The sequence below is a fragment of the Charadrius vociferus genome, unplaced genomic scaffold, assembly GCF_000708025.1.
Source record: "Charadrius vociferus isolate BGI_N301 unplaced genomic scaffold, ASM70802v2 scaffold324, whole genome shotgun sequence".
Taxonomy (NCBI): domain Eukaryota; kingdom Metazoa; phylum Chordata; class Aves; order Charadriiformes; family Charadriidae; genus Charadrius; species Charadrius vociferus.
Window position 1 is genome coordinate 3,517,505 of NW_009648041.1, and position 27,690 is coordinate 3,545,194.

Consider the following 27,690-nt stretch of genomic DNA (forward strand, 5'->3'; position numbering starts at 1 on the left):
CGAGAGGCGGCAGGAGGAAGGCTGCGTTCCTGGGCGGACTCCTCCTCCTCCTCCAGCTCTTCGGCGGCTTCTCCAGCTCTTCAGCGGCCACCGGCAGGACCGGCCGGGCTGGCTCAGAGCAGCAGCTGGCGAGTCTTCTCGTACGTCCCCAGGAAGATGAAGCCTCCCAGGCTGATGGCTGCCATCCGCGGGACAACACCTGCGAACAAGCTGAAGGCGAAGGAAAGGCGGTTTCAGAGGATGAGCGGATGCCGCACGGGTGGCTGCCGGGGCTTTGGAAAACAAAGCCAAGAAAAATTCTCTCTTGCTGGTTTCTTAAATCCCACCCCACTGTTCACTGAAGGAACCTGTCTGGGCTTCCCTAACAGAGCCCTCCCCACACTGCTCAGGTGCAGCAGGCTAGGGGCCACGCTGCGGAAAGAGGAGCTCAGACACGTCCCCACGAAGGGCTGCAGACAGATGGGAAGCGTCCCATTCTCCACCGCCCCCATCCAGCCTCAGCAGAGGGACCCCCTCTCTGCCAGGAGCTCCCCCACTGCAGAGACAGCCCTGCTCACCACAGCGGCTCATTCCCAACAATACCGAACGGTAGTAGCAGGGAGGGAGCAGGAACGGCTGCGCGTTCAACCACCACAATTTTTAGGTGCCCGATCCTAATAGTTCTTGGAAGTTAACAGGAAACTCGTGCAAAGCCAACTGCTCGACACATCTAAGCTCATAGCTGGTTTGACAACTTCAGGATAGGCCAATGTATCCTCTCAGAGGATTACAGGCTTCCTTCGTTGCGAGCAAGGATTAAACATTAGGCTCGAATCTGTTTGGCATCTCCCCACTGATCTATCGCCCGCACGGTGGGAGCCCCTCGCAGCACGCTCTGGCTCAGCTCCGCAGGGATGCTGTCCTCGGCTTTTTCCAAACGCTGCACGGTCCCTGCTAGGAGCGTGTCCGCAGCGGGACAAGGTGTAATTCCCAGTGAGACCGGGCTGTGTGGGAGATGTACGTAACCCCGGGGCTGCTCAGGAGCTCTCTGCTCCCTGCCTGCGCCCGGCTACTCACGCTGCGCCGGGAAACCTCTGGCTGCACTAACTCTGGTTCTCGTTGTAATGAGCTTTGCTAAGGAGCCTGGAGCGCACAGGCAGATGGAAACATTTTATGGCTTTACTAGACAGCAATTGGGTCTATTACCATAATGACAGCTTTAAAACAGAGTAATTTGTACAAGGCATGTATGGACAGAGCGCTGATAGGGTAAATCCTACGGTGCAGCATCGCTCTCGAAATGCACACCATTCTTCTCCTGCCGAATTAGGCAGCCCTCATTACAGCAGCAGTGGCAGACATTCAGTTACAGAACAGCCCACTCGAGACACAGCTATTACACAAACAGGGGCAGATAACTGAGTTACCCAGAAGCCGCATCCCTGGCAACCCCCATTACTAACCATCACTTCCAAGAATCCTGGCCTGCTCCCCCCCGGTTTCCCTTTCCCACCTGCCCCCCATGGCCTCTCCAATCCACGTCTCCCCCACGCGCTCACTTCTGCAGGACAGCAGAGCTGAACGGCTCCGGGGCTGCCACAAATCGGGAGAGCTGAGCTGTGCTGGTCCCCACTGGGCCACACCTGCCCTCATCTGCAGATGAGAGAAATTGGGGGGTTCTCTGCTGGCCCCGTCAGAAACCGCTCGGGTGAGCACAGGTCTGCTGTCTATTTGTATTTGCTACCTGTTTGTACAGATTTCACCTGGCACCCTGTCACTCCTCTCTCCCTGCTTGGGTTTTCCTTTTTGCTTAAGCATCTCCCCCAGTTACTGCTTGGATGCAGCACCACAGGCTGGAGGGCTTCACCCCCACCTCCTCATCACCGACAGCTCCCGTAAAAGCACTGCAGGATACGACGAGGGGGAATGGCTTGAAACTGGAAGAAGGGACATTTAGATTAGATATTAGGAAAAAATTTTTCACTCTGAGGGTGGCGAGACACTGGCCCAGGTTGCCCCGAGAAGCTGTGACTGCCCCATCCCTGGAGGTGTTCAAGGCCAGGTTGGATGGGGCTTGGAGCAACCTGGGCTGGTGGGAGGTGTCCCTGCCCATGGCAGGGGGGTTGGAACGAGATGATCTTCAAGGTCCCTTCCAACCTAAACCATTCTATGATTCTATGTCAGTGACCGGCAAAGACCAAACGCAGGATTTCACATACAGACACATCGCACTCTCCTGAGCCATGCGAGGAATGGCTTGGCAGGAGTCACAAATCCGTGAATCACGTTTAAATCCCAGGGCAAGGCCTGGCTGCAGGCGTTAAACCCACACCGTGTGTCCTCCTCAACCACGTGCACCTTGTCCGGGGTGCAGCTCTTTGTTTCAGGGTTCCCAGCTCAGCAATACACCTATTCCCACAGTCCCAGCAGCAAATGGGATGGGTTTTGGGTGACAACTCGGCAACGCAAAGCCAATTCTTTCTCAATAGATACTAACTGGGACCCCTGAAGTTACCCTTTGGAAAAGGCACTGCAGTGCCTGGACATGGCAGAGGGGGGCCAGTGCTGGAAAAGGCGCTGTGTGTTCAGCCACAAAATCTCCATATTACACTCTGGACCAAAGAGGTGGCCACGGTGAGAAAAAACCACCGCTTTTCTCTGACTACAGCTTTGCACTGAGCTCACTCCTGCGCGCAGCTTGTGTTTCACAAAGCAGCAAGCCCTGGGTGCAGGGGCTGCTTCCACCACTCGCAGCAGCGAGATCAGGCTGTGGAGAGCAGTGGTTAGTGGACGCCATGTCCACCCCAACCTGGAAGCTCATCCAAGGAATAGGATGCCCGGTGCAAACCACCAGCTCTGTCCCCATCTACACACAAGCCGGGATAAACCACCTCACCAGATTGAAGGTTAAATAATCCTTGTCTTTCTCACCAATGAGCTCCATCCACAGCTTTCAAACGCCACCACCTCCTTGCGTGAAAAGCAGCGGGACAGGACGTAAACCTGCTTTCACGTGAATGGCTCATCCACACCGCTGGCAAGAGCGACGAGGTGCACAGATCGGCTCATCCCATCCCTATCCTACCTCCTGTCAGAGGCCTGGCTCTCCCCGGACAGAAAGGGATGTGAAATTTCTTGGCACGAAGCAGAGGGATTTACTAGGTGCGGACCAGGAAGCTGAGCCCTGCACTCTGGTTTTAATAAGGTGGCAATAAGCAATGCGTCTTTCTGCCCTCAGAATTCCTCCTCTTCAAGTACGCGATTTATTAGAGGAGCCATAAATCATTTCATGTTGCAACTGGCCAAAAAAGCCCGACATTTTTATTGTTTTTGATTAATAGATTTATAATTGGCAGCAGGCATGGCAGCCTCTGCGTTTATTTTTCCCAAGACTTTCTTCCTTTTCCTTGCAGCTGACGCAGCTTGGCCTCCTTTACACGTTACTTTTTCTCCAGATCGCTTATTGTTTTGATTTCAATTGAATTGTGTTCCCTTTGGTCTTACTCCACGGGTACTATCTTTAGGCAGAGTTTAATTTTGGGTTGTTTAGAAAAGGGCGCTGCTGAAACACCCCGGAAAGAACACAAACATACATTTTTATTTTCTGCTGTTGGCTGGGGAAAGGGGGGAGGTTTCCCCAGCCAAATCCATGCCTCTTCACACCCTTCAGAGCTCAACTTCCACCAGCAGCAGACGTGGCCTCACTTCTCCCAGTCCCTTTCAAAACATGCCCTAGAGTCCACCAAGCCCTGTAGGACCCAACACTCATCCACCACCAGGTCACCTCATCATCTCAAAGAGCGAACCTGAGACAACCGATCTCTGAGCGCTGCCGGGGGGCACAGCTGGACGTCTTCCTGGAATCGGTGTTCAGGAACTTCCTGCAATTTGTTTTGAATTATTTCCCACATGTGTAGAAAGAGGATTGAACTTTTATTAGTCGTGTGAGCAGAGATCAGATGTTAAGAGAAAACTATCTCCAACAAAGCTGCGATGTGCATGCTGCTTCGAGCAACAGTTTACAAATGTTAAAACAGCACCCTGAAAGTATCGGCCACATCAAGCGGATTAAAAACCTGTGAGAAATCACAGTGAAAAGCCTCAAGTAAAGCTTCCAAAAAACCTCCCTTTCTCTTACACACCAAGGGCAGGTGGGACACAAGCCCTACCGAAGGAAGCACAGGCTGAACCTCATGGACTGGAGGAATTGTTTAAGACATATATTCACTATGAGTGGCCAGTAACTGCTATGACTCACACAACGAGGGCAAGGTGGCGTAAATGAAGGAGGTGTCTAAAAACCAATAATAATTTATAAGCCCATAACACCTCAAAATGTTCTACGAACGCTAGTAGAGGACGTTTTGTTCACAACACCGCTCCAACGTCAGAAGAGCAATTCTCCGTCCGAGGAATCGGTAGAATAAGGCAGTCAAAAGACTGGATCAACATCACCCCAGACTTCCCTGACCAGTCAGCAGAAACCCCACAAGATGTCTACACCCCGGTCACAGGAGGAAAGCAGCCAGAGAGCTGCTCTGCGGCTGCTCAGAATTACTCTTTGCACTCAAGCCTGTCTCAGAAAACTTAGATTTTTGCAACAAGTGACTCACTGGAGAAATCCAAGTGGGCATGTGCTCAAGCCCAGACCTGGCGAGAGGCTCAAAGGACAGGTCAGGGAGCACATGGCTCCCTTCCTTCTGCTTCAGCTTGTCCCTGCAGCCAACACCACACTGGCATCGCATGCTCCCATCACACTTCACAGCAAGAATAGTGATTATAACGGAACACAGGAAACCTTGCTGGTGTTTTCAAATCAGTAGGAAATAGCCAGGAGAAGAGAATACTGTCCATAAGGGACACATGGCTCCTGTGTCAGCTTTCCCTGACGTCTCAGGAGGCACGATTCATGCACCTCAAGATCAACTCGTGGCACCCGCTGCCACAAGACGATGTGGATGCCCAAAGTTTAAATGCATACAAAACACAAACGCGCACAAAACACAAATGCACACGTTAATGGAGAAAAGTCCATTAAACACAAAGCCACCCTCGCCTCCGAAGCCTGGAGCTAAGCTTAGAGATTGTACCATGGAAAAATCCCCAATAATACCCCGTTTCTGTGCTCTTCCCTGGACATTGCTCAGAGCCAGTGCTAAAGCGAGGACACTAGACCTCCTTGGAGGGACTTTCTTGTTCCTACCTACCTGAAAGCTGCTCCCTGACCATGTGTACAGCAACTAAAACTCTTTTCTGCATGACAGGATTTAAATATAAGCAGAACCATCCCATCCTCCCCCACCTCCTCTCCCACACAGAGACAACGAGATGTACTTCTGCAGCATGTCCTTACCCTGACAGGCCTTGTGTCCTCCAGATGCCACCGAGGGCAGCCAGAACGTTCCCGCTAGCGTTGCTGGAACCAGCCTGCACCACAGAAAGAGAGAGATTGGAAACTGTCAGCAGAGAGGTTTGGTTATTTACTGAGCTCCCTGTCCCTGGTTAGTGCTACTTTACAGCAATTACAGGCATCTTAACGACCTCCTTACCCCAGGCACAGGCAAAAGCTCCTGGTTTCTAGGAATAAGGCAAAGGGCAGAAAAGGAAACCGAGGCACAGAAGAACAAAATCATCACTCCACGGTCACAGAGCTGGTCAGTTCTGAACTGGGTATCCAGTCCCTTCTGCATTACACCCAGCTCTACATACAGTGGCTGACACGGGAGTAAGAGTTTAATAAAAACACACTCTCAAAGCACCAACAAGCGACTTGGCTGCTCACTGCAAGAGAATTACTTAGAAAAAAACCATGAGTAGTGCATTGCATGTGAAAATTGCCTTGAGAGCAAAACAGAGGACAAACAGCAGGACTACAGACAATTAAATTACACGTGTGATCTAGTTAGCAAGAGATGACTAATATGAAGATGCTGTCTGAACGGTCTCAGAACAGCCCAAAGCATCATCATTCCCTTACCAACGCTGACCTGGCTGCTCAGCACAGCAGCAGCCAGAAATGAAACCCAGCTCCTACAGTTTTATCACCCACACTATCCAAAGGCAAAGGAGCTGCAGCAGGTACAACACCCAGCAATGAGAGAGACCCACACAACACAGCATCACGGCGAGCGCAGACGTGCGTGACTCGGCTGGGGAGGTGCATGTCATCACCAAGAAACATCCCCGTACTGAGGGCCATGAGCAATAGGGTAAAAAACATCCACAGAAGCTCCAGGATGCCTGACCTTTGCCAACACAACAGCTCTTTTCAGGGCAGGGAAAGGCTGAGGGCTTTCAGCTATGTGGCTGCTTAGCTCTGCTGTGGGGTCAGCAAGATGATGACGGGAACACTAGACTTACTAGCAATTTACCTACTTACTGAACTTACTGATCTCCCTTCTGCCCTGGTTGGCAGATGTAAGCCATCGTGACCTCTGTGCCTTAAAATTTTAGGACAGAAAATCCAGTGCCAAGCCCTCCTCGGAAAAGACACATACACACACACTCAAGCCCAACCATTATAAAAAAAAAACAAAGGAATAAATCCTTGATGGGAACTTTAACTTTGGGCTACTGACTCTACGAGGATTTTCTCCTAAAGACACTACATGAGGCTCTGGAAGTCTAGCACAAGCACAGGCCCTTCTCAGTTCCTCTGGGAAAAGACCACAAGAGCAATACAAGGAAAGGAACACAACAATTTCATTAGTTCTGCATGCGGTACCTGTTCACATCTAATCCTGCCTTTGAGGATAAGAGCAGAAATCATTATTAATAGGTGCTGGATTTCATTCTGTAACGACCATACAGAAACTCTGGACCTACCCAAGCCATTCACCTGCGCGTCTGCTGGCCGCCTTCGCTCTTACCTTTGCCAACATAATTCTCGTCTTCGCTACATCGAGAGGTGTGGTAACTGCAGCTGCAAATCCACCTGAGCAAATTAAAATACCAAACACAAGTGAGACATTGTTGGTTGAATATGAATGCCACACTGCCTATAATTCCCATGGCTGTGGTCAACACTGCTCCGTTATTAATGCCTACAGCATGTTTCCTCACGTCAGAGTCCAGGTACGTTTGCTGAAGGTCTATACACAGAGTGTTTTATTCTTGTGTGTTGACTTAAGGAAAACAGCTCTATACCCGTTAACTGTAAATCCAAACATCCCCATTGAGATTCATGTCCTTTTGTTTTGGACTCTTTACATATCTGAACGTATGAAGGTCATAAGGACCTTCCACTTCCAACACCGACAGGCAAATTTGAAAGGAAGAACCTGCTTACTCATTTGCAGAGATTGGAAAATAAGCTCGTCACACCGTGCTCTGCCTTGAGAATTAAAGTCTGACCATTCGAACGCTAGAGAGATGGGAAGATGCTCTGCATCTGAAACACACATGCTTCAGGGGCAAAGCTATCCTCAAGATACAGACAGACTGGATCTCAACTTCAACTGTTAGACCTGGGACTCTGTTCCAAGGGAAAAAGACAAGCCAGTGTCTGGGATGGAGCTCATCTCCAGCGAATGAAATCCCCTCCATTTTGGAAAACAACAATGTGACACTGCCCAAGGGTCTTTGGAAATTGTCACAAGTCTGCTGCCACAAGTGCCATCTTCCACTCACAGGCATTTTTATTCTCTCTAATCACTCCCAAACTTCACCCTTGGAGTTCATTAGTTTCACTTGGAGCAGCCAGCTCAGCTGTGGCTTTCCTCCTGAAAGCGAGAAATCCTCACCTTATCCATCTGTATGTCTTACCCACAAATGTGTGTGTGTCTGTCTCCATATTTTAACCCGGTGGCTACAGCCTCGCCTCTTGTGCTATCTAGGGACCAGCTCTGCTGCTTTTTCTCCCAGGATCTTGTTCCCTTTGCCTTATTTCCCCATCCTAAAATTAACTCTAATCTTTCTCTCCCTCCTCTGTTCACAGTATTCCAAGCAAGCAGTTCATGCTGAGGAAGAGCCAAAGTGAAGGAAACTTGTAAAATGCAGCAATAAGTAAAGAAAGAAAGGGGAAGAAAGGGGGGAAGAAAAGAGAGAGAGACTTGTTCTGAAATATCTTTCTTCTTCCTCCTGTTTTTTCCTCTGGAGCTTGTATAAATCCTGTATCTGCTACAGCAAGGAACAAAGTGACTCCAAAGACTGAAGCCTACACAGTACCCAGGGAATAAGCTAAAAATAATCTATTTTCTGTTCCAAGTTTTATGGAATGTAGAAAAATTGATCTCTCTTTTCTTGGGATAGGAGGGGGGAAGTATTTCTTCTAAAATCTGTAAAGTAATGAAAAAAAACGCATTTTCCCCACTGGCTCATGTTTTTACCTGCATCTCTCTCTCTCAACCACCTCAGCTTTAACGCATTAAACCCCCGCCCTATGTCAGAAAGGAGGTTGGGCCAGCTGGCACCCTACGTTGACTTCTCACAGTTAATTAAGGAACGTCCCCTGACAGTTCAGGAGATGCAGTCAGGCACATGTGCAGTGCCCTGGATCTCAAACAAGAACAGCAGGCAAGCTGAGTTAGCGAACAGCCCAAACCGCCCGGGTTTAGGAGCAGCTTCTGCTCACGTAAGGTCGGCCCATCCGGTTCACTCTGCCGGAAGCTTCCTAGCAGTTACACCTCACTAAAAAGCAGAAAAATGGGTTGTATTCAAGAAGCTGAAGCAGAAACTATGAGCAAGTTAAACTAAATCCCAGCCCATTCTTGGACCTTCTTTAAGGTCAAAAATCTTTTTATTGTGAGCCAGTTTTTGAGTAAGTGACCCAAAGGCTTTGAGAGAATGGTCTGGATAGAAACATTGGTACTCATGTCAGCGATGTATTTTTAGAAGAGTAAAAATAATCTCCATGGAAAATAGTGGCTTTACAAGTCTGGATGTAGAAGCCCTTCCTTTGCCCACAGACCAAGATAAAATTAAACGGGGAACCACATGGCTGTCAGGCCTGTATCAAGCAAAAAATCTCAATGCATCACTCGGCTCTAGAGCTGATGGTAACACTTTGTCAGACTAACTTATTTCTCTTATCAGATCCTGGTAATTTTTTCATGCATTTGTTCCAAACAGCTTCTTATTTGCAGAAGCTTCAATCTTGGCTGATAGACTGATTAGAACAAACACGATTTATCCTGATACGATGTTCCCAAATTCTTATCTGAAAAGTTTAATCAAGGATGATTGGTTTTCATTTTTTCCCCAGCTAACATCTGGATCTTTCAGAGTTTTTTGTTATTAACATTTCAATGTTTCTTTTTCCATCACTGGGAAGTGTTTGGTATAGATTTACCAATCAATTTAGAACGACAACAGTAACAATAAAATGCTTCATAAGCACAACAAGCAGCAGGAGAGCGGCTAAATTAAATGCAACTTTGTATATGCTTGACAAAAACACAAGATTAAAGCTAGCATTTGTTGGGAACTGCATTTTACCGAACCCAGCTAGTCTGACAAAACGAATTTGCTCCAGCCTTAACCCTAAATGTCCGAGGTAATTTTAAGAGTGACCTCTTCAATGTTAGTACACAAGTATCCAAGAACAGGCTACAGTGCTAGTGGGGTACTGCTCTGTCCCATCTACTCTAGCTGGGTAAAGGAACTTAAAACATGACTGTTTCCAATCATCAGATTAATACAACAGACACACACCAGTACAGCCAGAGTCTACTCATTCAAAATAGGAGTGCTGTGCACTGCACTGTCTAATACACAGCAAGGCCCAACAGATGTTTAAATCACTCCTTTATTCTATCCCTGCTGTCACTGAATTCTCCAAGAGCTGCCACATAAGGCTGGAGTCTGCTCAACTAGACAGCTACCAGGAAAAGCAGGTATCAAAGTATCAGGCGGGCAAGAACGACGCGTCCAGCCTTACACTCCTAATTATTCCGGCTTCTCTGCAGAACTGGCAAGGAGAAAAAGGCACCTTTGCAGGCAGTCTGCACCCAGACGGACTCACCAACTCACTCCTGGAGAAGGCTCCTTTCTCCCTTGCCCTAGAAGGACCTGGTGATGACTTGGGCTCAGCAAGTAGGCATAAAGATGGATTTGCACATAGGAGAAGACTCTTGGCTTGTTAATACTTCTAGCAGAGTGGCAGACTCCTCTACTGGGAAAATAAAACTTCACACAGTAGTGGAAAATTCATCACCTGTCTCCCAAGAAGTTACAATGGACACTGTATATTCACACGTCAGCTGAGCAGCGAAACTTTACCAAGCGCAGGGTGTTAAACAGAAAATCCCTCTGCTGTTCGCACTTTCCCAGTGACCAGTTCTTGATGGAAGTGCTAGAGACATTCACAGACATTCACAGAGAGTGATTTACCTTTATTTGGCAGTAAGAATAAAAAGTCTTGAAGACTTAAGATACTCCCCTAGGTTCCTGCTGGCACTTCCTACCCTTTTTAGCTGTCATATGCAAATCAAAATGGAGAAGCATCACAACAGAGTGAAACATTTCACCTGAGAAAAACACATAACCCAAGGTTCTCGCAGTAAGGTGGCTGCCTGCAGAACTTGCTGCTGCTGCTACAGGAAAATTTTTCACTGGTTCTTTGACACACTCCTCAAATAAGATTCTATGAAGGGAGGAAGACAAATTCTTCTTCACTCCCCATATCTTTTTTTTCTGTATCATTTTAACATCTCTTCACCCTTTCTAAAGGGTTCAGGGAACTCTTCTGGCCATCACAGGGGCTCATCCTGATTCTGTGTTTCTGTCATCTGGCCAGAACCCTGGCACCTTCTTCTGCAACACCAGCCGAGTTTGGTAGATCAAGCTCGTTTCAAGAGATAGGAACCTGTGCTTGACTAATGTTCTTGCCTGAATTAGCCCACCTCAGGAAAAGAAAAAAATCCAGGTTGAGCTGTGTTATTGCCTGTCTTCATTACTATTTTCTGTACTGACATCTGAAGGTTACCCAAGATTGATTCAGGACTGAATCCCAAATCTGGGTTGAAAAACTGAGTCGCACAGGTCCAACACTAAACCTCACAGCATCCTCTTACACTGACTGATTTCCAAGTTCACAAACAGTCTTTTTCAGAACTCTTCAATCAATAAGTTCTTATTTGAACTTTTATTTTATTGATAGTAAGTTAATTTTCTTTAAGGAGAAGTTTGTTCTGGTCCTTTATCACTGTGGAAACACCTGCCAACGGTAAAGCAAGGTGACCCAAGAACCTCTTTGGATTTCAGCAGAGCTCATCAAGAACCAAAGCGATTTCAGGGTTAGAAGCATGGTTTAAGCAGACGCTGCTGGGAAATCTTGAGAACTACTCAAAAATTTATTCAGAGCTATAGAGTTAAAGAGGCTTTTAGACACAGCGTGTAATCTTGTCAGAGCCGATTAGGTCAAAACAAAAGTGATGGGAAGTCTTCCCTGTTAATGTGCAAAAAGCTCTCGTTAGTGCTTTCTTATTCACTAGACTTGCACCTCCATTCTCGGTGACTTTGTCACCACAAAGCATTAATTATTAATGTTAAGCCACACTTTTTTACAGTAGGCAGAAAGAAGGCGTCTTTAACAGAGGCAATTTTCAATCGCATTAAATGGACACTCTGGTTCTTTGACAAACCGGAGCTGCCTTGCTGCTCCAGGGCAGCACTTTGCTTTCCCAACAGCTAATACCCGATGGCAGGATTTCCTTGCCACTGGCCCAATTCCAGGAAGGGCACACAAAACCCACCCAGAGGCTCTTCTGGGGCAGCTTGCCCTGGTAGAGTGCAGGGCTGGGGTGCAGTGGTCCAGCCAGGCAGCCTGAGCCCAGAGAAGACTCGAGCATGGAGTTCAACCACAATCATACCTGGCCTGACCGCAGCATGGGGACATGTTTCCCTCCTCTGCCTCCAGCCTGCCAAAGCCTCTGCCCAAATCTGGGCTGGTGTCCAAACAGCTCAGACATGAGGCAAGGTTTGGTTCAAACACAACCTCGGGCTTGTGTTTGAACCAAATTATCATGTAGATCTACCCTTGGGTTCCTCCCCACCGCCTGCTCAGATATCACCTTCTCTCACTCCCCGACTGCTCCACACTTCTCCTCTGGTTAAGGCACCAGAGATGACAATAAAGCTGGACAAGGCCTCCAGGGATTAAATTATTAACAGATGAGACAGAGAGGATTCCAAATCTCTGATATTTATGCTCATGCCTATTATGTTTCTATAAAAAGCCCATGGATCACATACATACATCTTACACATGTGCGCTCAACAAGGAAGAGTCGGGCCTCTCTCAGCACTCTGGCTGAAATTGCTGCCATTTCACAGGCACTGGGGATGGAATTCAATATATTGTTGTTCTTTGTTCTGTCTTCGCCAAATAATCAATTATGATTTAGCTAGGAACTAACCAGCGCACACAGACACACGCATGTATGTGTGTGTGCCATAAAGGGAAGCCAAACAGGACTTTTCTTTCAGTTTGTTGCAGCTTATTACCCTGCCCCTCAGGACCTCTAACATATTTTTAGAAAGTATCGAATTCAAGCATAGAACACAGGAGAAAAGCATGTCTGTGTGATTCACCGCCCCACTACTACCATGGTGGCATTTGACAGCACCTCTGTGTTTAAAGGTTGTATTTTGGATAATCTTCTCCTTTTAAGGTTTATAACATGATGATTTTAAATCACTCGGATGCACACATCCATCTTACTTTATTCACAGGGTACCGGTAAGGTTTTGATTTTTTTGTTTTGGGGTGGAAAGAAAGGGATAAAGAGTTTGATCTGTTTTTGCTTCCCTTGTTTGAAGCTATATGTAGGTAGTTAATAATCTTTAACTGTGGAATCCATTCTTCGGGAAGCAGGAAATCATTTTTCCACTGCCTCCATTCAGCAAGAAGGCTAAATATTTTCAGTGAAATAGAATGGATGCGGTACCTGATTAGATCAATACAGGGCCTGCCTGTTACATGTCTGCAGAGGGAGGCAATGGAGATGGAAGGGGAAGATTCTGACCGAAAGAGAGCTGAACCTCTTGAGTTTTGAAGCAGGTCCTCAAAGGACACATGAGAAAGGAAGTATAAAATACTGCTGGTGAAAAGGAAAGAATAGGAAAACAAAGAACAGAGAAGGAAAACCAGGCTGGAGGATGTGAATCTGGAAGGATTACCCAGAGAATATCATCACCAATTACAACACAATCTACAAAACAGGACTCCAGCTCTGCAAAGATTTGTGCTCGTGGGATAGAGCCTATGAAGACAGCTAGGCTGAGCTGTCTCATCTACCAACTGCATGGACCTGGGAGTCTCTGTGCTGCTCCAGGACCTGGTGTCTCCTCCAGTGCAAAGTGTTGGGTCTTCCCAGCGTCTGCCATAGGGCAGTGAAGCGTCATGAACAACCGTGCCTCTGGAAGCTCCTTCTGCAATATTTCTACTAGAAAGCGAGCAGACACTACTGAACATCCATCAAATAGTAGCAAGTCCAAGCACAACTGGTCAGAAACAAGACAGACAGAGAAGGAAGTGGAGGCATTGAGCTAGATTTCCAGTTGAGGCACCAAATTGGACTTCAGGAAATTACTCCGCAAGGCCTTGGGTAAATCAGATAACCTCTCCAGCTCTCTGAACGTGCCTGAACACAGTTTTTGTATCAATCTGACTGTAAAGAAATCAACAGAGCTAAATTAATGATCCTGTATCACACCTGCACTTACAGATTGCATTTTAAAGCATTTTTAGTCCGATAGCTTGTTTTGTTTCAAAACAAAAATGAATGATCTGCTGCAATCACTGTGATTTTGTTTGCACTGATTTGATGAAGTCAGTGTAAAATCCAACAGTAGACCCAATTTTAACCAGAATAAAACTCCCTTCCTACCACATAAACATAGAAAATACAGCTGGACAAGACCACAAGAGATCCTCTAAAATATCCCCTCTGCCCCCAAAATGGAATGGGGCAACTCACATGCCCGACCCATTAAACTGTGTACAGCTACAGCCCCACTCCCTTCTCTCAGTTGTGCAGTTACAGCGCCCATCAAAACGAAGCCTCAGACTCTGCTGGAATTCTGCTGCTATTAATACTTCAATTCCCCTAACAGAGCTTATTTTAAAAAAATTACATACGATGTAATGGCTCTGATTTTGTAAGTCATCAAAGAACAAGCTTTGCTTTTGATAATCTCTATTTCAAGAAATGCTATAATTTCTCTTTAAACAGGATTTATTTTTTCCACATATTCTGTTACTGGTTTGGAATCTCAAAATGTATTTTAGCTCCTTGGGGAAAAGCTCTGGCTATCCATCTCTTAACTACTAATCTGTTTTTTCTATTAAGACAGTCGAGTCTCTCCTCCCTCAAACTTGTCAGCTATACTGATGAGTCATTAATTGATTTTTTTCCTCTTTTTTTTTGTTTTGAAACAACTACAGTAGGCTAAAATCAAGCAAGAAGCCTACTGAAGAATTCAATTAACTTCTGGCTTGTTTGGTAATAAATAGTGCAGTATTGTATTCTGCCACTCTTTATTCCTGTTCTAGTGTCTGGAGATTGCCCAGATGTTTCGTCCTCTGTTTTTGGTTGGGTTTTTTTTTGCTGCGGAAGGCTTTTGCCTCCGGGCTGTGCAGTGCTAGCCTCTGCTCTCCTGACTCTAGTTAATCTACATGGCTGTCAGAGCTGTCACATGAATGGTGAATCATGGCCTCTCGCTGCAATCACTTCAACCCCTGGGGAAGCGCTCAGAGCAGACAGCTGCACAAACCCCCACCCAAGCAAAGTTTCTCCTGGATGAGGATTTTACAAATCAACTTTGAAATAATCGCAAAGCCTGACTGACAGGCCCCTGGTTTTTAAATAACAGAAATTTGTCAAAAACAAATTGGTTGTCTTTCAAACAGACACCCTGTTTGAGTCTTTCTTTTTTCTTCTCTTTCCTTTGCTGACTTCCCTATTTCCAAACAACAACTGGATCCGTTTTCTTCTAAACAAACTTGAATTACAAAGGAATGTTGTTCTGCTATACTTAATAGATTTGCACATTTTTCCCTTTCTTCTTTAGTCTTTCCCAGTATAACATATAATCCTTTGCACCTGCAAAAGCTCCACAGACTGCTGACTGCCAAGAATCCACCACGTGACCCTGCTTCCATGACCAGAGATCCTGTGTTTAAAGAGAAAGGAAAATAAAAAGTTATTAAATGTTTGAATCTATCTGATCCCCATGTGAGTTAACTCCGAGGATGGGAACTTAAGTGAAAAGCTATTTTTGTGGCATTTTTCAGTGATGTAATAAGTGATTTTTCCCAAGGAACTTGTGTACTTGAACGAGCAGATGGAGTGAGAAAGATGTCTGGAACTGAGGAGGGCTTGAAGCAAATTGCTTTCAGGGATTTCATATGTATGTATTTAAGCCTGTGGCCATGCAACTTTGCAAATATTTTGTGAATTTATTTTCTTTTTGGCAGATAAAACAGTGCAAAGCAAAACACTGAGCGGGGGGACAGCATGCAAGAACCAATATCAGCTCAGCCCAGATGTACCAAACACTCCCATTTAAAATGAACAGTCCCCAGCACAGCAAGATCAAAGTCCTGTTTGCCCCCCTACATTTCTTAAACCAACCCTTCCCCTCGCACTCCCCAAAAACACCCATGGTTAAGGAATTACTCTTATCATTCCCATTATATCCCAAAGCAGGTGTGTCTCTGTTTTTCACTTGGCGTCATTAGGGACCACACACCCTTCTCCTCTCCACTGCTCCCACACACCATGCTCCAATCCATTAACTCACGGCATCATTTAAACATGCACATTTAAAAACATCAACAAGAAGGGTGCCTTCTTAAAAACACCTATCAAGAATCACATCAAACAGTTTGACGAGTCCAATCGGTATCAGCAACAAAGGCCAACACATGCTGGGATGGTTTTTATTATGCCAGCTATGGTCACTTTGTCCTCTCCTCCTCCACTCCACTCTATCACCCCCTTCCCATCTCCTGAAATGCTTAACACTGGAAGTTCACTGGATGAGAGGTTTCTAGTTTATGTGAGAACCAGCGCTGAGCAAAAAGAGATGGGATCCATGGCCCTTCTGAGTCCTACCACCGAGAAATCAGTAATTTTATTTTATAGCTGTGGCGCTATCTCATTCTTTTTAAAGCCATATTACTTCTATACTATAAAATTATCTTAAAAGCAACCCAATAGCTGTGCTAGGCTGAGATACCGCTCTCAGGCTCCTGGTCTGCAATACAGCCACTTTCCACCGGGGCACGAGAACTCGTTTCCCTCATTTGCTGACTCTTCATTTAACACTCTGTCCTTGTGACTTGCTTCTTCCAACTTGGCTGGTGGTTATATTTCAGTTGAATGTTTTAAAAATCAAACTGTTCAAGCAACAATGGCCAGCCACAATGTTGTTTGGTATCCTGCCATAGCTAAATAGCTGCAGCTCTGCTGTACGAAAGCACTAAAGGGATTTCAGTCTCTTTAATGCTAGCCATTCTTTTCCTGGTGTTTTGAGTATGGGCTTCTATTCTGCTGTCACCCACAGCAGAAACTGATTTTCATCTCATAAATAAATAAATAGGGATTCATAATTCCTCAAACCCATAAGATGCTTTTCTGGAATAACTTACACTCTTTGGACACACAGTTTTCTTGCAATTCGGTCCTGCTGGATGAAGGACAGACGCCTCCTAAGACAAAAGGCACTACCTTCCAAAGCATCCAGGTATTGTCAAGGCATAAATCCCACCTTTAAAACCGATTTTCAAAACACTTCAGGTGCCTAAGAAACCTCAATTTGAAAGTCAGGGTTTAGAAACTGAACTGTTGGCTCCACTTGATAAAAACAGAATAACTGTATTTTTTCATTAAACGTTCTCCAAACATCTATACATTTACAACTAAACCCAAGAACTCAGAACAGTTACTTCTGTCATGCAAAAAAAAAGCTCTATAGAAGATCTACTAGAGGACTAGGAGGAAAATCAGCACATTAATACAGACATTCATGGCTTTGCCAGAAGCCCAGCCTATTCTCAGTCATGATGGGGTTTTATGTTAATGGCATTGTCCAAAGAAGTAGGAAAAGGTCATTCTTATTTCTTGGCATGTAGCTCTGAAATCTAGTTTCTGATAAAGCCTGGCTTCCCAGTACAGTTCTGCACAAAGAGCCTTTGCCAAGCAAGGCAAACGGTGATGAATTCCCATCCGTTATGCCTGCAAATTGACAACAGGTATTTGCAACAGTCATGCAATACGGAAAATTGTTTAGAAGGGTGGAGCCAGGAACAGTTCAATTAAATTAGGGAAAAGGAGATTTGAGGCTGGAGAACAGGAAGAAAATTCCCCAACAGTGAGGTCTACTGAACAGTGGAGCCAGCCTCCCCAGGGAGGAGAGGAAAGCCCTCTCCTTTGAGTCATTTAAAAATAGACTGGAGAAGGCACTCAAGACTGTACTGTGGGGAATAATCCTGTGTTGGCAAGGGCAAGATGAGATGACTTCATGCATTTCTTTCCATTTCTGATTTCAGTGATTCACCCAGAGCTCCAAACCTGAACAGGCAAAAGAGCAAGAGAGAAGCAGGGCGTGAGGACATCATCCTGGAGGAAGCTGGGAAGAACAAGAGTCACAGGGCCAAGAGGACTGGCAGGACTCCGGTCCAAATTCTAACCACACTCGTGCTGCAGGCCAAGCTGATGCGCTGAAGGTCACACATGTGTTCTCTCGTGGCCCACAGACCCACCAATTGGCAGGACTTTGCAGTAAGTTGGGCTTGTAAGTTCTTCGAAAACCCTTGCCTTTGTGCCGCACTGAGCATGGTTTTAATGCTAGTAACACAGGGCAAAGCACAGAAGCTCTCAGAGGCTTGCAGATCACTGTAAAACTGGTGCCATGCTCATGGAAAGAAATACAGGATTCATATACGTATCTCCCCAAAACACTGACTTTGGGCAGAATCGCTGGTTATTGGCAGTGATACAGTGCCTAGATCACGCTCTGCCATCCTAGATGCTGCACAAATTCCAAGAGCCTTCCTTCAGGCCATTCCACTGCGTTAATAACAGCGAGAGCTCAGGTCACGCAGAAGACGGGTGTCAGAGGCAGACTCGGAGCCCATGGGTCACGGCTCCCTTCTCAGGGCCTCTGAACGGGGCAGAAGCGCCCGCATAATGCCTGCAGAAGCCCTGCAATTACGCTGCTTTTCCTACACATGTTCTTTCAATATAAAACATAATCCAGGAATTATGAGCAACGCAACTGCAACAACTGGGTTCAGCCTGGTTTCCCCACCACCGCCACCAAATGGCTCCTACCTGCTTACACTGTGCTGCTCCTGCAGAAGGCAGCAGGAGATAACGAGACTTTTCCAGGGCAATACCCATTCCCACTAGTATTCACAGCCTAGGAAAGCAAAAATGACAAGGAGCACATTACATGAAAGCGGGGCCGCCATGCCAAGCCTGTGTCATGTGTATTCTATTAAGCTGAAGGCTGAATAGAAGACTTTGTTTTCCACTTCAAAGGACCCCATCCCAATCTCTCGCTCTTCCCTTATGAATAACAAATTGGAAATAAATCTTCTGGCTGAAGCGCATGGAAACTCGTACAGTTGGGGCCCTCTGCAGCTTCCCAGCTCAATCACATGCTAATTTTTTTTGTAAACACTTTTATGTGATATATATGTAAATCTCGCTGTGCATTGCTGCACCATGTAAAGCAATACAGCGGGTGTGTCCTCAAGGGATGGGACACAGTGGGAAGCCTGAATGTAGATTTCCAATTATTCACAGGGATAATGTTCGCAGAGAAGGGTCAAGTTTTACATGTGGGCAGAGCCTTACTTTTCTTCTTAATGATCCCGTTTCATACTGTCCCATAGGCCACTGTCCTCTGCTTCTCACCACAAACGTTACTTAGCTTTTTTGATACTGAGAATACAAGGACACCCTATTTTGCCAGGCAGAAGGCGCATTGGAAAAGTCACTCTTAGGATATACCAAAGGTCTTTCAAGCTAAAAAACAAACAAAAGAAAAAGAAAAGATTACTACCACCTTTAAATACCATGGGGAAGTATATGTTGCCCACAAACGTGGGCTCCTCACGTGTTGAGGCCACCTGGCCTCCAGATGGCCAATAACCTTTGACTAGTTCACACAACTCCTTACTGGTGCATGCCTCTCACCTTTGCTCTATATTTGTGGTAAAAGTTTGGGGCAGAAATAATCTGCCAGCTTTGCGCTCCCAACACAGTTGGGTCTCGCTCTATATTCAGGACATCTAAGTTATGGTGATCCTGGGGAAGTGCAACACTCACATCTCTCTCAAACCTGGTGACCTTAAACGCTGCAGGAAGCATCACAGAGAATGAGACACCTCTGCCTTGGCCTTACTATTGTTCAGGCAATAAAAGGCAAGCGGTCCTCATGGCATACACTAAACTTGAGGCCTGCAGCTGACTAAATACTACAATTCACTCCAATGATAAGCATCTGCAGCATTTCTACATACCACTCTGCTGTAACACGGGAGAAAAATCTCTCAAATTAATCACGTGGCTTTGTGTGCATGTGCAGTCCTGCAGACCGAGGACAGAAAAGCAATTTTCACATCTGCCTTTGCTACTAGGTATTTTACTTGCAACGTGGCATTCTGCATGGCTGATCCTTACGGATGCATGGCACATTAGCTACAGGAGAAGCAAAAAATTTATAAGCTGATCGCTGTTTCTATATGTAAAGTCAAACACAGAGCATAGAGCCAAACGTCCTCCCCAGTGAATTTTTATGTGCATATGTGCAGCATATGTGCAAGTTCATGTGTATATTATCTTGCAGGAAACATGCAAGCCCAAACATAGGAAAAATTCAATGATCTAAGTTCACTGTTGACACAAATGTTGAGACTCCATTTGCTCTAATGGAGTTGTGCTCACTTAAGCCAGTACTGAATTTGGCCCTAGAATTAAACCCACCCAAATCCTAGATAAATTGAGTGAAAGAGAACAAAAGTTGGCCTACATGCGACAGCATATTTTTCATGTTAAAAGCATTTCGTTCCCTTTTTCTTCCCATATAATACTGCATTGATGTCTGTGACCCATTTGGATGTAAATCAAAATGGATGTGCTAAAAGCCTGGTTAAAGAAAATGTCTTCAAAACAGTGTTCCCATGGCAAGGCAGAACATAATATGCCAGCTACGCTCAGTTTCCATGGCACAAAGGGCCATATATGTGTCTGGGGAGGAAAATGCGCTTCTGAAAAATCACTTCGAAGTTAGGACGGCTTTCCTTGAGCATCTGCACTGCTACTACCTGCTAATAAATCTGTGCTTCACGCAGGCTTGTGCGAATAAATTACACGGAAGAATTATATGAGTCTTTTAAGGTTCTTCAGCAAGAAGCAAGTGTCCAAATCAAATGGTGAGCCCTTCACATCGACTACTTGTATATTCTGCCAAACGTCCCCAGACGTCATTGGCAAGCTCAGCGACTTCCAGAGAACCGCTTGCGGTCTAGGCATGACCAAGAGCATCACAATCTGGCTCTGTATCTCCAGACTGCGTGAGTCTGTTTTACTTCTGCTGTTTTAAATGCTGCATTGATGATCCAAGACCATCTGACTTTCTTAAACGTGTCTGCAGTGCTGTAAGTAAGGATTGCATTTGTTTCTTTCTCTTTGGTGCAGATGGCGTATAGCATTCCTTCGAATGTGCTTCAAGACTGTGTGAATGACACTTATTGTGACACTAATAAAGCGAGGGCTGTTTGCGGAACAGCTGTTGGGTACATTGTTCTTTTGTGAGAAAAATGCAGTCGTTATGCTAATGGCATGCACACGCTGCACTGGCCACAAGTTATATCACGCCTCGAAACGCAGCCGTGGAAATCTGTTTTCCTGATACAGCACCTAAGCAAATGGCAGACACGTTAGCGTTATTTAACGATTAGGACTTAATCCCTAAATCAGCCTGACCGTTACTCAAAGAGGGAGCAAGGTATGGTAGAACACTTACTACACTGCCTGCAAGGAAATAGGTTTAAAGCTGGACCTGGGTTTCATTTACTCTTGACTTATATGCAGCTGAGCACAGCAGAAAAGAAACACTAGACTGCTTCTCCAGGAAAAAAAGGAAAGCTGTCACCTATCTATAGAGCAAGGAAAACCATTTTAGGCCTAGTTTGGCTACATTTCTCTATTTTCTACTTACCCTGTTAAACAGCAACAGATTTGACTGTAAATTTTAGGAGGGAAATAGCATGTGGTTTATTGTTCCAATGGTGGAGTTATAAACACGTATTACTGCCGAGAACTCCAGCTGCCTGGGCAGAAGCATTCTGTAAACTTTTCATTCTTATTAACTTCAAAAATCAGGTGCAATGAGCTCCAACCAAGATTAGAGTCCTCACCCTGCATGGAAACTCACCAAGCAGTCTTTGCACGGCGTGCTTCAAGGTATGTCTCAAAGGTGTATCTGCACCGACAGCTACAAGAAAGGCTGAGCCCACCCTCAAACCAGACTTGTTCACACGCTGCACTGCCTATGCCAGCCCCCAGAAGTTGAGCTCTGGAATGGGGAACCAGGAGAACCAAGCAAACGAGTACACGTGCCAATGCCTTCACGTAGATCTACAGTTCAGTCCACCAGCAGATTTCCCAAGCTCTATTTCCTCTCAACACAAGCACCTTGCGCCTGCGGTGACAGCTGAACCTGAAGAGCAAAAAAGGGACCTAAGGAAGTGTAAACCCAATCCCAAATCTGCTCTCCACTGTGTGGGCAGAAACCAGTTTAGGAACAACATGGGGAACTTCTGACCCAACCAACCTTCTGCTACTGCTCAGCCTCACAGGGCTGGACTCTCCCCATTCTCTTTATTGCAATGCCCCATTTATTTCACAGGGTGGAAATGTTCCTGTGTGTACTCTTCAAACCATTCTCTTCTCCTGAAGCCACCAAAGCATTCCTCTGCTTGTTCAGCATCTTACACTGCTATCACACACCACCATAATCCTTACAAAATCCCACAAGAGAGACCTGCCCGTGTATCTCAGCTCCCTGTCTCTAGCTATTGCCTCTGAAGGTCCAGCCAAGTACCTGTTAAAAAAACCTTTCAGTTTGTGAGACTCACAGATTTGATAAAATTATCTTATTTCTAAAGCCAGTGAGAAAAAAAAACCAACCATGTGGGCTCACTATAGCTGCAAAAAGTCTAAGAGCTTTAGGTTTTGCCCACCACCGAGACAAAGGGGGAAATCCCAACCCCACTGAGGGCCAGAATAGCCAGAACATCACCTTGAGCATGATCAGCCCAAGATTTTTATCTTTCCTTGTGGGTCCCGGGCCAGCACAGCAGCACAGTCTGGGTCGGCCCTCCCAGAGAGGCTGCGTGTGCAAGACACAGTCTGCCCAGTGAAGTCAGCCTGACCCTATAGTCTTAGCAACATCCAAGTGTCTCATCTCAGAATCAGATGCGTCTAATAAAAAAGACAAAAGGTTCCCAGGATAGTAAGTTTGTTTCCCTTAAAAAAACCCCAACCAAACAAACAAAAACCCCCTTGTTTTTCAAGTCTACTCATTAGAGACCTACGTCCTCCTGTCCTGCCTGTTCCTTCCCTCCTTGCTGGCTACCAGCGCCTTTCTCCAGACATACAATACATTTGGTCTATAAAGAGAGCATTCTCCATGTACAGCTGCGTTGGAGTAACTCTCCGAGGCTCTGAAGTGCTGCCAACATGCAGAAATATAAAACCCAAGAGGACTGAGTCGTGTTTCACCTGAGATGGGTTTATCTTACACACAGCACTGTTCTCCAAAGGAGCTGACCATTTCCACTCAGACATAAGAAGCGGGCATTTTTGACAAGATATTTCTGGATTCAAACCTAACCAGAGGCTCTTGACTTTGTAGTTTTACAAAGTAGTTTTTCTATTTTGTAGAAAAAAAACCTGATGCCCTGCAACAGAAATTAAAGTTGTCTTTTTTCTCTGTTAGGTCTAAAAGAGAAAAATTATAGATCAAAATACTAAATGAAACAAATGATAAATAATTTATGTGCTGCTAAAAGGTACTCAGATATGATGATTAGATGTGCTGAATAAAATGCCCAAATGGAGCAGAATAGAAGATAATACAGAAAGGATGAACTCCACAGTGCTACAATCATCTGAGTGGAGACTCACAGCCCTGGCAGCAGGGTGAAAGCAAGAGAGCTGCGCCAGGCTCCCTGTAACCCACAGCAATTTCATGCCATATAGGCAGCCCTGTAATTTGAAATTCCCACAATGAAGAATGCACATATAGTATTTCCAAAGCAAGTGACAGAAGCACCCTGGAAATTCCAGGGCAGCATACAAGGGGACTGAATCTTACGCTACTCCAAAACTTGAACTAATACAGAAGGCCATGTGCTTGGCTGGTGTTTGGGAAGCACACCGCATCTATGTTCTGCTGCCTTTTTCATGGCCAGCTGACTTTGAGATGGGATCAGAAGCATTAGTGCCACCTAAAAGAACCTAAATCCGATCAAACTGCCACAGTGGTAATCACCCATTGTGCTCCTCTGAGGGTTGGTGTAGCAGAGAGTGAATGAGATTTGCAATGCCCCTTCTTTTCCTGAACTCTGAAAAGAATTCAAAATCGTTTTAGCGGTAAGGCTTGAGCTAAAAAGACAGGGAAGTGCTACACTACCTTACCCTAGCAGAGAATTCCAATGTCTGTCCTGAAATCTGATACACCATAGCACAGTTTCCTTCTCCCCTCTGGTTTATATCAATAATCTGTGCCTAAAAAAAAATATGGAAAAATCAAGTATTGGGAAGAGAAAGGCCATTAAGTATGCATTATAGCAGTGGATGCCACCTACATCTGAAAAAAGAGGAGGTGTGTTTTGTTTGGTTTTTTTTAATTAAAATCATTACCATTTCTTTACTGTTGTTTCTTGGGTCATTGTGAACTAAGAAAGGAATCTATTAACTATTTCTAAATTGTGTGTTCACTTGAGTAACTGGCAGTAAGGCTTGTATTTGAAGCAGTATCTGTTTCTTGCTAATTACTGCAATACCCCCTTTGCCAGAATACATAGCGTACGTAACCTTATAGTTAGTAATCTATACAATGCTCGCTCTTCTTCTTCTAACTTAGTTCAGTGCACAATATACAAGTTTACTCTCACGTGGGACAGCTGGTCTACATTCACAGACAGACGAAAACTGTACATGTAAACTATGTGGCTAAAGCCAGTTGGAAGCATAAAGAATAAGCATAGCAGCTTGGAGCAAAGCAGATAGAGAAAATGGAATATAGAAGCACCTGATTTGCTGCCTATGACAAGCCTTTATTAGGCTTTTTTAAGCTTAACACCCTGCTGCTGGCTGCAGCCAGCACATATGTGAAGGAAAAGGAAACTCTCTTCTTCCATGTGCCTCACTAGCTGTCCTCTACAGTGGAAAGAGATTTTTCCTCATTTTTATGGTTATTAGCTTGTTTGGAGAATTATAAAACTGAGTTAATCATCCATCAGCTTATGTAACTTTGTACTAATGGTTTTAAAATGACACAGCCACAGCACTTGTTCTTTTCTCTTCTGTGAGATGTTCCACACACATCATACACAACTGCTCTCACTTGTACTTTCTCAAGTAGTCCCATTAATACAGTGCAGAATAGTCCCTCAGACATTATCTAACCAACAGCTTCAGTAAACTCATCTATGTTCGGGCTTTGTGCCGTTTGTCTCTTGTCCTTTGCACTCCTACTTCATAATTACTCTCTCTTCATGCTCCCGTCATGCACCCATGAGAAGCCCTATCCTGATCACACTCCTATTGATGCTACTACCACATCCAGCCTGCTGATGGGACAAAAATGTTTTTTTTCCCTTTGTTGTACTTTGTTGTACTGTTTTTATTTTTTTTTAAAGAGCTTCATTCAGATAAACAAAATGTATTCTGCTTTCACTGCCTGGCTTTGATGTGACAAACCTTGAACTCTCACCATGTGCTGAGCCAAAGTGACTGGAGCACGCAAGACTGATTTTTGCCATTTTCTCCTCTTGGTTTCACAGGCAGAAGAATATATTGCAACTGGTCCGTGGAACAAACTCAGTTTTGTTTCTCTTCAGATCTGCACTGATCTCTTTAGATTAAACATGATATCTCATCCTAAGTGACTCACTCCTGTAGCTAGCTAAATTCAAACTGTCTTCTTTAAAGCCTGCAATCTAAACAATACATTTTATTGTCACAGCTACGTGGACATTAAAACATTGTTAAAACAACTTTACATTCTGAAAACAGCTACACGATATTGCTGTTTTATGTGGTTTTGGCAGGAACACTGCACTTTTTCTCTTTAAGCACTGCCACCTCTTGCTCCCAAACACGGCTGCTGCACTAACAATTAGCAGGTCAGGCCAGTATCGCTGCCGAAGAGTTTACAGAAAGCCGTTCCTAGACACCGGCAGGGAAACGGATTCCTAATAAGGCAGCCAAAGCTAGCCTGTGCGATGGGACGATACCCAGACACCACATCAGCCTGAGGTCATGAAGTACCTACAGAATCCTCTACTAAACACAGCTCAGCTCCATGAAAGCTCTTGATGTATTTCATGCTCCTCCTCCCATGGACTCCCCTTTATACCTGACGCCCTGAAGCCTCTAGATGCAAACATTCATACTGTGGGCTCATTCCTCCAGAACAACCCAAATGACTGACACACAGCAACAGCACAAGCTATCGTCCCAGCCAACCATATGAGGACCAAGGAGAGCATAAACCCTCCTCCTTCAATAGAAACAGCAAGCGGCAAGGAAGATTGTCACTGGTTCCCATCCTTCCCAGTTCCTCTGCCCAGTTCGGGTCTCAGTGCCAAGCTTTCTCAGAAGTCCAGCACCCTTAACAAGAAGAAAATCACTCTCCTCCAGCTCCTCTCTTATAAATATCATATTCTGCTCCAATGCTTTTAATGATCTGCAATAATTTCTGTGCTTCCAAGCCAGGATCTCAAAGCACCTGAAAACCCCTGACTTTCCGTCATCTTTTGCAGTCAGTTAAAGGAAAAACAGAGCGACAGAGAAATTACACGACTTTGAATCCAACTCTGCTCAAAAATCTAGACCCTGACTCTGTTCGTGATAAACATAGCAACCACCCAGTGGGAGAACAGCTCATCATTCTGAAAGACTGCACTATTAAAACATCATCCAATTGACACATTCTTTAAATGACCTCTAAATAAAGTACACGCAGCCAATCAAAACAGCTTGTCAGTGATGCACTGAGAGTCTCTCCCTGTCTACAAAACCAGGACCAATCAGTTTTCTCTGTCATTCACAATTTCCTGTTACCTTGAAGAGCAAAATGCTAAAAAATTAAAATAAAATTTAAAAAGAAATAATCACACAACAGAAGATGGTTCCCACTCTTCATTAATCAGTTAAAAAAAGCTAGAGTCGAAAATAAGATTTCTGGCATGTTGGGGAGCAAAATTTAGACTGCATGCCACATATCAGTGCTTAGATATTCCCTGTTATTTTTCAGATATTCAGGCAAATGATTTTCACATGCACAGATAATTTGGTACATACTTACTGATTCTTGGATGTGCCCATAATTGTGATAATCAAGTTAGTTAAGTTACCATGGAAAGCCTTTGTGAAATGTATAACTTACATTTGGATCACTGAAAAGGACTTACCTTTAAGGACTCCCACAGGGGAAATTGTACCAGAGAGAAAGGAATCTGGAGAGGTGGGAAAAGAAAAAAAAACAACAACATAGTGTTACAAAAGCAAATTAGGTTGGCATGTTCCTCAACTGGCTAAATTAGGAACAGTTATTGTTCACTCAGTGAACTGCAGCTTATTACATTTACAAATCTTTAAGGACACTTTATGTATGCTGCCATTAAATGACTGGTTTCACAAAAGCAGTTTTACTTTGTTTATCACATTCCCTGCTGAGAGGTTAATGTATTGTTACCAGGGTGGCCTAGAAGAGCAATAAGCAGGATGATCTAGCGCAGGGACATTCTTGGTTTGACGCTCAGCCAAGAAAGCCATAAGGATGGTTCAAGAAACACGGTCCCAAGGCCGGGAACACAGCCTGGCAAAACAGCATCTTCAGCAGTACACACTCTCACAAATACTGGGCTGAAAACAGTTGTGCTTCAACCAGGGCTTTGCAGTTTGGGCATCAGCTGCAGAAACCTTCCTGATCACCTCCCAGCGATCTCACATTAACAAGCTCCCTTCAGAATTAAAAGCAGGTTCTGAAGAGCTACCACAACCCAACCAAAACCCAAGGGAGAAGGCTTGGTGATTCTCTTCTCATCACCTATAACAAGAGGTTCTTCTGTCCAGCCTGAGCCACCTGACATGTGTCCCCAGCAGTGCTTGAGCATTTCCAGCTCCTTTACAGAACTCTCTAAACAGTGGGGAAAAAAGCAAACATACATCTCCCTCAGCTCTGTAGATTGTGCAGGGCCAACACATAGTAAGTCAGGTTTCACTGTGAACAGAGTGAGTTCTTGCAAGAAGAGACATCGCTTTCCAAGGTTTTGCCTTTCTTTATTGTTCTCTCCTCATCCAACCTCTCCACTAAGTTCTTCTGTCTCTTCCTCCTCCTTCATCACTCTGACAAGCCCTGTCCAATATCCACCTCTGGTACCAATCCTGCCTTTGATATCTCCAGCCTGGATATTTATCTCAAGACATCTCAGAGGAAGGAGTCCCTGTGAAAATACTAACC

The 27,690-nt window shown here is 45.1% G+C and overlaps 1 protein-coding gene across 1 annotated transcript in view; it reads right to left on the bottom strand.

Moving 5' to 3' along the window:
* Positions 1-27,690, bottom strand: part of SLC25A26 (solute carrier family 25 (S-adenosylmethionine carrier), member 26) — an 88,752-nt gene that overhangs the window by 271 nt on the left and 60,791 nt on the right. Inside the window, exons 5-9 of the mRNA XM_009883597.1 lie at positions 26,639-26,683; positions 15,024-15,093; positions 6,849-6,913; positions 5,333-5,406; positions 1-210 (exon numbers count right to left, since the gene is read on the bottom strand). The exon at positions 1-210 is cut by the window's left edge and continues 271 nt beyond it. Of these exons, the coding sequence (XP_009881899.1) occupies positions 114-210; positions 5,333-5,406; positions 6,849-6,913; positions 15,024-15,093; positions 26,639-26,683 (351 nt within the window). The 3' untranslated portion in view covers positions 1-113. The remainder of the gene's footprint in view (positions 211-5,332; positions 5,407-6,848; positions 6,914-15,023; positions 15,094-26,638; positions 26,684-27,690) is intronic.